At 38.3% G+C, this 12,284-nt stretch overlaps 1 protein-coding gene across 1 annotated transcript in view; it reads right to left on the bottom strand.

The window, feature by feature from the left end:
- Nucleotides 1-388: 388 nt before the first annotated feature.
- USP38 (ubiquitin specific peptidase 38) overlaps nucleotides 389-12,284 on the bottom strand; it is a 28,952-nt gene continuing 17,056 nt past the window's right edge. The window contains exons 8-10 of the mRNA XM_037897261.2: nucleotides 10,234-10,340; nucleotides 7,283-8,645; nucleotides 389-1,462 (exon numbers count right to left, since the gene is read on the bottom strand). Coding sequence (XP_037753189.1) covers nucleotides 1,301-1,462; nucleotides 7,283-8,645; nucleotides 10,234-10,340 — 1,632 coding nt within the window. The 3' untranslated portion in view covers nucleotides 389-1,300. The remainder of the gene's footprint in view (nucleotides 1,463-7,282; nucleotides 8,646-10,233; nucleotides 10,341-12,284) is intronic.

Genomic DNA, 12,284 nt, shown 5'->3' with positions numbered 1-12,284 from the left:
GATGGCCCGTAAAACGGATTACCACACGGATCAGCACAGCCAAGGAGTCAGTATGTCACTGGAATAAAGGAAGTCTTCAGATGTTCCTCGGAGAGGCTGGAAGTGCCGAAGAAGGACAAACCATAAGTAACATTATTAGTGATTCTCTTCCAAGGCATAAAGTTCCTATTGTTAGACAATCATAAAAGAAAAGAATCTGGATACTGGGAAGTCAAGGCAGTCTGAGACACCTTAACCCACTTGGTAAGAATCAACTCAGCAGCTTTTTAGACAAAACAATTTACAACTATGAATCAGTGTTTACGATCAACTTCTTAATAATGTAGGCCAGAGAAGTTGCAATTCAAAAACCGCCCCTACTGAACTGTAAATAATGACAACATGAGAGTTTTAGAACCATCAGATTTTACTTCTGGAAAATCTAATAACTTTCCAAAAATGTATTAATTTCTAATATTAACACAAAACAATTTCTAACATTGTTCTTTAACTCTTCCATAGCCTCAAAGTTTTGTATTTAAGTTACAGTACTGCAAGGCACATACAGAACCTCCTCCTTTCAAATACAGAGCAGATATACTTCTTGAAATAATTTAGAAATCCCCAAAACAATTAGAAATACTACAAATTTAGTTCAGTTAAAAATTTTGTTCCTACAAGACCATGCACATTTCTTGAAAATGATTTAGCAAACGTGTATAAATGACTCTTTACATTTGTACTCAAAATGCAAATATACTGAATCTGAATAACTCCTACCCTGGAAAGTACTGTAGGTGGTCATGTTTTAAAATTTAAGTTATTGCCTTCATTATAAGGGTGTATCCTCTGCCACCATTAAGATTTCCAGACTTATGAAGGAAAAAATGTGTATGCAATTATGCCCACCTGAAAGCATTCCACTATTGAATAACCATCTCTCTTTTAGAAGAATATGAATGAACTCTCTCCTCTTCCTTTATTCAGTGGATTGGGATGGTACAAACTGATTGAATTGCATTTATTAAATGTGATGCAGTGCCATTAGGGATTACATACAAATCTTTTCTTCCCCAGTCTTCTCTTTTTTCGCCAAGCACATCTTGCTATTAAAACAATAGGATTTAAGAGGTAGTTTTCGCCATGATGTACTTATTTATTTCAAATAAAACCAAAACAAAACAAAATTAACATTTGTTTTCTGAACAAGGATTAGGTCTCAAAAACAAAAGCTTGGTATGATATTTGAAGCAGTTCAGTGGTTTAACAGTCTTAAACAGCAGGGGGAACTGTTTTGGAACCAATGTATTCTAGGTCTTCCTCAAAACACTAGTCTACCAATAGTACTGAATCCTCCTCCACCCCCGCCACCTGTGGGTCCACAGCTTCCTGGGGGATCATTGTCATCAAATCCATTGGGTCGAAAAGAGCATGAGGCCGAGGCTGCTTGTAGTGCTTGTGTTCGAGCACTAAGTTCTTGCTCCTGAAATTAAAGAATACAGGCAGTTAAAAACTCCAAAATTGAAACTTATTTCATTTATATCTAAACTTGTTTTAAGAGCTACTTCAGTAAGAACCAGGTACATTACAAACTAGGAAAAATAAGAAAACTACAAACCATACAACGGATTCTCTATTAAATTGTTTTACTTTTTTGTTTTCAACTTGCAGTGGGACAGTATCCAGGGTCTATTTCAGAAAGCGAAGCATTACTGAAGGCGAGCAAGGATATCAGAATCTGGCCCTAAGTAACTAACAAACATGACTGAAGACAGAGACAGTCTCACCAGGATTTGAGTTTAGAAGTACGGTACAGAGCCTATCTTTTCACAGAACCTCATGTTCAAAAGCTAAATGAAACCCATTTTTTTTAGCTGCAACTGACACCTCTGACACTAAACTGTTGCAGGATATTGGAATTGCACTGGCACAAAAGGCAAAAAACATGGATGATGTATTAGTGTCTATTCATTCAATATGGTTTATCCAACTTTTTCTTAAAGAGCTGTTGCATGGTAGCTCTGTCAGTTATAGGATATTACAAGTCTCATGCAGGCTGAGATACAGAATCAGAGTAAGGATGGACATTGCTAAAAAGAAATAAAATATCTAGGTTCCAGGGAACTTCCTTCTACCCAGCTATTGGGACCACTAAGCATATCTTGCTAAAGCTGAGGGAATTCAGACAATTTCTTTTGCGCATCACCTAGACCCTTACAATGCAAGAGCATGGGACAGAGCCAATGATTAAAAAACCCTTGTGTTACAGCACCTAACACTCATATGATAGTGTATGTGTAATTTCTGTGATGCAATAGCCTGTGCATATTTAAGTTACTCGTACGGCCAAAAAATGCAGCCTTAAATTTGAAGCTATTTAACTCACTCCCTCATCATTAAACATGGACAGAATGGCCTTAATTCAGATTTACTTTGCTTTTGGAATTTGAAGCCAGACACTTAATACGAATAGGCAGAGCTTATGCTGGCTACATCTGAGTGACAACAGTAAACTGTCTCCAGTCACAGAAGGACAAGAATGGAATCCAAAGTTAACAGGAAATATTAAATTCCACATAACTTCTAGCTCAAGTGTTACTGAGAGATACTAAAGGAATGGTTCCAATATGCTGTTGCTAGAGCCTTTGTTTTAATACAATTCAAATGTAATTGGAGTTTCTCATTATGAGCTGTAAATTTACTATAGATTAGCTATCCAAACATTGAAAAGTAAATGTGCAACTCTAATTTAGATTGCAAAACATCTAGGGTAGTCATGTGCTCTGAATTGAATAAATTTATTGTGTTTTCAAGCTTTAAACTAGAAGTTCATTATATAGATTTATAACTAAGGATTTTTATTACAGCATTATGGCAGTCAACTAGAAGCATGAATATATGTTAAGCTGTCCTACTGCAGAAGTTCCTATAGAATTTGAGTTTGACATGTATATAATATAGCTAGTAGTTAAACTGGTCCAGATGGGACAAATTTTTTTCCCCCTCCCACAAAAAACCCCAAAGCATCTGCTTAATTTAAACTGCTTGCGCAAGCAGGTTAACACTATGCCAAGTGTCGCATTAACTTTAAAGCCTTTAGTACATGTACAAAGTAAGTTAGAGTCATGAGAACCATAAATGACTGACTTTTAAAAATCTCATCCATAACACTGTATTGCTGGTATTTTGCTCCCTTCCCTCTGTGGCAGGAGAGGGGATAAAAAGAAGAGAAATTAGCGGTTTGCCATTCCTATGCCATCAGTAACAGTAAAATTGTGCCTTTACCACTAATGCTCCGTACCATCAACAAAGTGTTTTTACTGTGGTGTTTCTTGGGAAACACTACTGGCAGCAGCAGAGGTACAGTGATCTCCTTCAGGACCATGAAGTGAATTGTGTATAGGGGACTCTCATACTAAACTGGAACCCCAGAACAGTGCACCGATTTGCAATAAAAAGAGTATAGAAGAGTTAAAAGACTCCCATCAGTGATCGTGGGAGATATTGTTTAGCAGCAACTACAACAGGGCAACCTAGTTCCATTCATGATCATAGCTCAGTTACTACAGCATGTGCTAAAAAACCTTTGGTACAATATATGTAAGTTAAATGTACATACGATAAAATTACCCTTCTATAGAGGCACAAAAGTATTTGAACACTTCTAGATAGAGTACACCTATTTAAAAAAAAAAAATCCTTTCTAGTGTCTTCAATGCTAAAAAATGCCCCCAAAAGAACTGTGTGGTTTATGTTCCAACAAAACACTTCACTATGTCTTGGCAATTTTAAGCGTTTGCCTGAAAGAAGAAAATCTATTGGCACAAAATTCTAAATGTAACAATGTTACAACTTGAGAATAGAGCTCTATGTTGAGCAAGTCATCAATACATATTCCTCCTGCTTCCAATATGAGATAGACAATACAGAGAAACAAGTCTCATTAATGCAGTTGTTCCCAGATTTTAATAATCCATCAGATTTTAGTGAAACATACTCAATTTTAAATAGGAAAGCAAGTAACATATTAACATCCTATATAGAGTTAAGTACAAATAACTGCTTTCATTCCTCTTTCAGATAATCAGAAGCTAAATTCCTAAGCAAACTTTTTAATTTTGAAGTAAGATCGCTCTTGCTAACATACTCAAAACATGAACTGGATTTAAATGGACAAGTTTGAACATTCACAGTTTAGAGGATAGCAAAGTGTTATCCTTCAATCCTTCTGCACACTGTCCTCTTACATTGAATTTAGAAGCCTAGGCATTAGTTTGAGATGGATGGAAACTCAACATTGAAGAACATGTGTTTTTGTCAAGGAAAGGACACGATCTTGTCCTTAACAGGATACAACTTTATGAAAAAGCACAACTGAATATTGAGAGGTTGGAGTTTGAGGGAAGGATATAAGAGAGAGTAAAATAACCTCTAAAAATGATAAAGATATGAAAAGAATAATTTGCTCTTTTTATTCCAAAGGGTAAGTTTTCAAAAGAACCATTAACATGGCTTCCATCTGTACACTACCAACCGTGTGCAAAATTGATAGTTTACATGCACCAAACTCCTTTGCACACAAACACTGCTCAGAGTCATCATTTGGGTGATTGTGAATGTATATGGAAATCCTATTTTGACAATCTAGCCATCAGTTTATAGCAGTAGGTTTACAAAGAGCTTTCAGTGCCTGAAATTCTGTAGCATGGTTCAAAATCCCCACAGAAAGGATAACACCGTATTAAATTCTATTCATTTTTAGAGTAACCTGTAGGGTTCTATAAAATTTCAACCCTATTAAATTCTATAGAATTTAATAGCAAGGATCTCATGTTAATTCTGAAACAAAAATAAGTGTAAATGTAATGAGATTATTCAACTGCTAATCATTTTAGCAAGAACATCCAGCTATTGGGTTTATCCCACAATCCTATACTGCCTCTCAGACCTCTGCAGGTAAGAAAACTGCCCTCATCCAGCTGCCCAAATCACCTGCTTCCCCTTCCCCCAAAATTTTATGATGCAGTTGTGTAGATAATACAAAAAACAAAACAAAAAAATCTACGACATAGCAAAAATGAAAGTGTGGACAACGTCAAAAACCCATGAATTTAATACCAAATGAACAGCAGGCTACAGTACTCAATGTATTCATTTTCATAATTAAAGATTCTCTAAAGAAGCTACAACAGAGTTTCCAGTATGTCTCATTGGAGTGCCAGAGTTTGGGACCACTGTGCAACAGAATACATAGGACACAGATTAGATAGCTTCCATCTCAGTGACAGAATACTTTCAGACTTGTTTAATGCAAGATTCAGTTGCTTGAGACTGCAAGAAAGCTTCCAGCTAAGATTGCCATAGCAGTCTGACTCCACCATGAGCAGTTTTACTTTCACATGGAAATCTCCAGTTACATAAAAATGTTATGGCTACAGTATCTTAAAAGTCTGGAATTTGCAAGTGCTAAGGCCTGAGTTTTACTATATTACATCCTTGCACTTATTGCTGCAGCACTGCTTTGCTCCAATAAAGGAGAAGTCTGGAGACCTGGGACTTAATTCAGTTGCAGTTTGTCCAGGAATTTTATGTCAACATCTATAAATAATCTTGTAGAGGTTGCCTAATTATGATCTTACTTGTAAGATATTTTATTTTATATTGTGAACTCTACAGAGCAAGGACAGATTTGGGTCTCTGAAGCAACTAGCACACTTCTGCACACTCAAAAGAAACAATATTTGTTATCAAACTATATCTGTACTAAAAATGGTAAGATTCATAGTTACATGTCAATAAAAAATCTTGGAACAAAATGTGCTAAGGTAGACTATACCCACATGGTTGGTCTGTTTTGTCGGAGTTAAAACTATTGCCTATCCTTAATGTTATAAACATTAATAAAGCAAACTGCTTAATTTTGTCATCCTGCTTCTGGGGCTGGCGGTTGAATTGGATCGAATACGAAAAATACATGAACGGGAGCGGGCAAAGGCCTTGTCCATCTACTGTGGCTAGTATTTAGTTTTGGGACCCACCTTTGCTCCCATTATTTTATGGGGCTCTATTCGTAACCTGCTATGGTTAAGGGCTTTTTTCCCTTTTTTCTGATGGGCTAGAGAAGAAAGGACATGGAATTATAATTCAAAATGGATAAATACTTGCCGTTAGCCTCCTACTAATTTTCTTTCTTCCAAATGTAATTGTTTGTCTGGTACAGCTAGGAACCCAGACTAGAACAGTGGGCCTGTATTGCCAGAAGCTTTTAAAATATGTCTATGCAAGTCATACAAGAAAATATCAAGATTTCCATTTTACCTACATATTGTTACTATGCAGATTAACTTAATATTCAATAAGTACCCGTTATAGATTTACAGTCAGTGAAATTTTATTTTTTCCTCACTGCTGTGAAACAAATTAAAGGAGAGAGAAAGGTAAACAGATTGATGGAAGACAGGACAATCTTGAGTCAAAAGTGTCACAGCTGCCTGAGATATAGTTGGTAAGACATTTAGAAGCTATATTCTACTCCTCTGTGCTTACTGAGCAGACAACAATCAGCATGTAAACACAGACTGTCAATTTGTGGTAATGCTTTACCACACAAAGTTTTAAAAATAGCGAGCCAAGAATAGGTTACAACATAAGCCCATAATTCTCTTCAGCACCTGGAGGTACCATAATAGTTCTTCACAGTGAGGGCTAGTGGGACTTTTCTAATTTCAGTTTAGATTTAGTAAACAGGATTATACTAAAATAATTTAACCCACTGTAAAAAGGTTATAAATAATAAAACCTTACTGTACTATACAAATAATCAGTGAACCCCAAAACGCAGGGGTTCTGAAATGCTCATAGCATGGACCATATTTATGGTATCACAAATATTTCCCTAACTTTTCTACATAATATATTTTTAGCTTCTTTTAATGCAATTTAGCAGGTAGCAATAAAAAAACCCCAGTACTGTTTGATCATCCAATCCTGGATTGATTACTCGTGGTCAAAGGACAGTTTGAGAATCTCTGCCCTAGAAATACAGAAGGAGGTTAAAACATGCGAGTTCTTCCTATAAACATATTTCACATAATGCTGTGTACTGGTAAATTTGATTAAAATTTTACTATGTAGTCCAACGGTTACTAGCGTAAGGGCAGCAGGATTTATGAGCTACAAGATTTTGAGATTAATTCCCAGAATGTTTAGAAGTAACCATTTTAGAAACCGCAAGCAAGTTGATCCACGTTTTCCAGTCCTCAGGGGACTGTCACTCTTCACATTAGTTATGTTTTCATCTTACCTGTAAATACAGTTTATTATCTTTTGTAATAGCATCCATAAGCTCTTTCTGCAGAGGAGGGTCTCCGTTCACCCAGAGTCCATTTGCTGAATTGGCATTGAAACCACTACTACAATTCTGTTTTTTGTATAACAGCACATAAGCAGTGTCCTTTGGAAACCTACTGGTAATTTTCTGGACAGACTGAAATGAGGTAAACGTCACTCTGCTGTCATTAAATAGAAACCACTCTTTTGACATCTCATTAGCGTCCAGGTCATTTTCTATAACTGCATGGGAAATCTCCCCTGCCAACAAGCTGCTGTGGGAAGCTAAAGCCATAGTTTTTGATTGATGGCACAGCCCTAAGGAAGGCCCTGAACCAGTGATATTTCTGGCATAAGAATAATAATGCCCACTTTCAGAGGATATACCAGAGTGCACCACAACAGAACTTAATACATAGGGTACCAATTCTGGGCAGCACACTTCTTCAGCACCCGAAGGCTTCAGTTTTTTAGCAAGATTCTCTCCAGTGTCAGAGAATTCAACATCCACAGACCAGCCCCTTGATACTACACCTAAAGAGGATGCAGTTCTTTTGACCGGTAATTCCAAAATAAGTGGTAGAGACACATTGTCCAGGATTTTCCGCCTTATATGACACTTTGGATCATATGAAAATCTGAGGAGAGTGAGAATGAGGTATTCAGGTTCCTCCATGATCTGCATAATTTTCTCTGCGTTCTGTAGAGAGGCACATTTTTCACAATAATACTTGTTGTCTCCATTTAGAATCTCAGGTGCCAGAAAATAATTCAGTAAGTCAGTAACTGAGGGAGTATTTTCACTTACTGGCTTCTGAGACACATTCTTACTATCCTGAACTTTGTACAGATCAGAATCTGTAATATTCTCAGAGCTCAACTCAGCAGGAAGAAGGTCTTTCAGAATTCCCTCATTCATAACTGTTTCACAGCCATCACTTAGTGCCAGAGATGTATCAAGTGCTGATTCTTCAACAGGACTGGATGCTACAATACTAGTTTGCACCATGCAGTCATCTTTCACTTCAGAAGAATGTGTTATGGTTTGCATGTCAACACTTTCCAATGAAGTGGGAGGACAAAATGCCAGCGATAGATCCGTGAAGGGTTCTTCTTTTTGAGAAGTACTTTTGCAGTTCAAACAGCATATATTGGTCTGTAGTTTCCCTCCAAACATTCTCTCTATCAATGTTCTTTCTTCACCTCCTGTGCAAGGTGCCTCAGTAAACACTTGTGCCTTGTTGGCAGTTTCCTGTGCCAAGGACTCGTCACTCATCATAGTCTCAGATGGCTTTGCTGAAGACAAAGCTTTCAAGGTTCTCTCTTCTTCATGCAGTCTGGAAAACAAAAATCCAACAGATGCACTGTTTCCAAATATATTTCTGAACGTCATTTTATACAGCTCAAGTTTTTTTTTCCATCTATACTAAACAACGTACAGTAGAATAAAAAGCTTGGTTAGATGTTGCTTAAATTATGAACATTTGTGTCAATATTTTACATATTAACTTAAAACTCAAATGTCAATGCCACCAGAAAAGCAAACAGATTATGCCTATTACAGCACAACTGTGTACGCAGTTTTGGATGAGAATTAGAATATTAATGAATGTAGTCATGTCACCAAATACTAATCAAGAGACATGCTAATCAAAAGACAGGGGATGTTGTGAAGGCTAAGACCATAACATGGTTCAAAAAAGAACTAGATAAATTTATGAAGGATAGGTCCATCAATGGCTATTAGCCAGGATGGGCAGGAATGGTGTCCCTAGCCACTGTTTGCCAGAAGCTGGGAATGAGCGACAGGGGATGGATCACTTGATGATAACCTGTTCTGTTCATTCCCTCTGGGGCACCTGACACTGGCCACCGTCGGAAGACAGGATACTGGTCTGACCCAGTAGGGCCATTCTTTGATATATATTAAAATAAATAACAAATAGCATTTCTGATTGAATGACCCTCATTGAATGACTTCTGATTCAGTAAGCAAGCTAAAAAATGTATTATTTATAGTGCCATATGGCATGCATAGCATTTTCATGGCTATAAAATTTATCCTATTCCCAAGGAACTTAAAGTTAGAATGAAAATGCAAATAAGAAAAAAAAAAAAAAAAAAAAAAAAAGAGGAGACACATGGAGGGCCACAGGTGGTCCTTTGGGGACACTACTGCACATCTGGAACAGTTTCCCACAAAGTGAGAGGCAAGAGCTGGTTTTATCATAGCTTAAGTATCTCTGCTTGATTCAGAGGAGAGATCTGAATCCACAACACCTACCTCTCAGATGAGTACTTAATCACCAGTGCATAGATCTGTTCTCTCTCTCTTTTTGGCCCAATGAGCATTCAAGTGTTTATATAAAGTGTAAGCTTCCACAGGGAAACAGAGGCCCACCCAAGAATAGTCTTATCCTTGAGGTCAGGGTGCTCACCTGGCAGTGAGGAGATCAGAGTTCAAATCTCTTTTCCAGAGTGGGGACTCAAACCTGGATCTCCCACATACCAAATGAGTGTCCCAACTACTGGTCTAAAAGAGGGAATGGATGGAAATGTACACGTTTGCTGGCCCTGAAAAACTTTCCCTGGGCCAAAACTATTAGGCCAAATTCACAAATAGTTCTGAGTCAACCATAACTGTATTTTTTTTTTGAGGGGGAGGGGGGAAATCTGTCTGAAAAATTTCACCCACCTCTAGTCACAACATCTATGAGGTAGGTAGGTATCCAGATTTACAATGGATACACTGAGGCATAAAAGTTAAGCGGTACACACATCATGCATCACTTAAGTAGCGGAGTCAGGAATAGGACCCAGAAATCTTGACTCCCAGTCTTGCACTGTAACAATCAGATGACCACTCAATTAAAATTAAGCATTCTACAAGCCTAAAGATTATCATTAACTTAATCATTACTGTACCTGTCTAGCAGAAACCTGAGATATTCTGAGCAGTCTTGCTGGGATCTAGGAGTAAACCATGGTGGCCTGGAAGCCTCAAAGAAAATCCGAGGCGCATATGCCTCCCTCTGTCGGCAGTAATAATAAAACAATAAACCGATATATACAAGTCTTACTAAATAACTTGGCTAAATTGTCTCATCACCTTTTTGACATCTGAACTTCGACTCATTTTAAAGGACTTGAAGAATATTTAACATATGGAACACAACATTTCTTTGAAAAAGAACTAGAACTGTCAAGTGACTAAAAAAATTGCACGATTAATCACACTGTCAATAATAGAATGCCATTTATTTAAAACAGTTTGGGATATTTTCTATATTTTCGAATATATTTATTTCAATTGCAACACAGAATACAGAGTGTACAGTGCTCATTTTATATTACTGATTACAAATATTTGCATTGTAAAAAATTCTCTTCAATTCACTTCATACAAGGACTGTACTGCAATCTCTATCATGAAAGTTGAACTTACAAATGTAGAATTATGTACAAAAACTGCATTCAAAAATAAAACAACGTAAAACTTCAGAGCCTACAAGTCCATTCAGTCCTACTTTTTGTTCAGCCAGTTGCTAAGACAACCAAGTTTGTTTACATGTGCAGGAGATAACGTCGCCCACTTCTTGTTTACAGTATCAGTTGAATGTGAGAACAAGCGTTCACACGGTACTGTTGTAGCCGGCGTCGCAAGATATTTATGTGCGAAATGCACTAAAGATGCATATGTTCCTTTATGCTTTAACCACCATTCCCAAGGACATGCATCCATGCTGATAACGGGTTCTGCTCAATAACCATCCAAAGCAATGCAAGCTGCTGCATGTTCATTTTCATCACCTAAGTCAGATGCCACCAGTAGAAGGTTGATTTTCTTGTGGTGATTCGGGTTCTGTAGTTTCCACATCAATGTTCTCTTTTAAGACTTCTGAAAACATGCTCTACACTTCAGATTCTTAAATCTTGGGTCGAGTGCTGTAGCTATCTTTAGAAATCTCACATTGGTACCTTCTTTGCGTTTAGTGAAATCTGCAGTGAAAGTGTTCTTAAAACAAACATGTGCTGGGTCATCATCCGAGACAGCTATAACATGAAATATATGGCAGAATGAGGGTAAAACAGAGTAGGAGACATAATTCTCCCCCAACAAGTTCAATCACAAATTTAATGAACGCATCATTTTTTTAACGAGCGTCATCAGCATGGAAGCATGTTCTCTGGAATCGTGGCGAAAGCATAAACGGGCATATGAATGTTTAGCATAATTGGCATGTAAATACCTTGCAACGCATAGCACTTTTGTAGCCAGCAAACGCCTCTTCTCACTTTCAGGTGACATTGTAAATAAGAAGCGGGCAGCTCCGTAAACGTAAACAAGCTTGTTTGTCTTAGCAATTGGCTGAACAATAGGTAGGACTGAGTGGACTTGTAGGCTCTAAAGTTTTACATTGTTTTGTTTGAGTGCAGCTATGGAAAACATTTGTAAGTTGCACTTACACGATAAAGATAAAAGAGGCTACATGATAATGTAGTTGCACTACAGCAGTGTTTTTCAAAGTTTGGGTTGCGACCTAGTGCTGGGTCACGGCATGTAAGACACTGGGTCGCCTTGCTCAGTGACCCAGTGGCTCTGGTCAGCACTGCCAACCGGGACGTTAAAAGTCCCGTTGGCGGTGCTGCCCAGCTAAGGCAGGCTAGTGTCTACCTGCTCCAACACTGCACTGCACCCCGGAAGCGGCCAGCAGCGGGTCCAACTTCTAGGCAGGGGGCCCACGGGGCTCCACGTGCTGCCCCCACCATGAGCACTGGCTCCACATGCCCACTGGCTGGATCCCAGGACAATGGGAGCTGGGGGAGGGGTAATGGGAGTGCCTGCGGGCGAGAGCCATGCAGAGCCACTTGCGTACCTCAGCCTAGGAGCCAGACTTGCTGCTGGCCACTTCTGGGGTGCAGCACGGTCTGCGGTGCCAGGACAGGCAGGAAGCCTGCCTCTGGAGCCTGCCTGC

Source organism: Chelonia mydas, chromosome 4, assembly GCF_015237465.2.
Source record: "Chelonia mydas isolate rCheMyd1 chromosome 4, rCheMyd1.pri.v2, whole genome shotgun sequence".
NCBI classification, from domain to species: domain Eukaryota; kingdom Metazoa; phylum Chordata; order Testudines; family Cheloniidae; genus Chelonia; species Chelonia mydas.
Note: the sequence above shows the minus strand (reverse complement) of the source record. Positions and strands in the feature narration are given on the sequence as shown.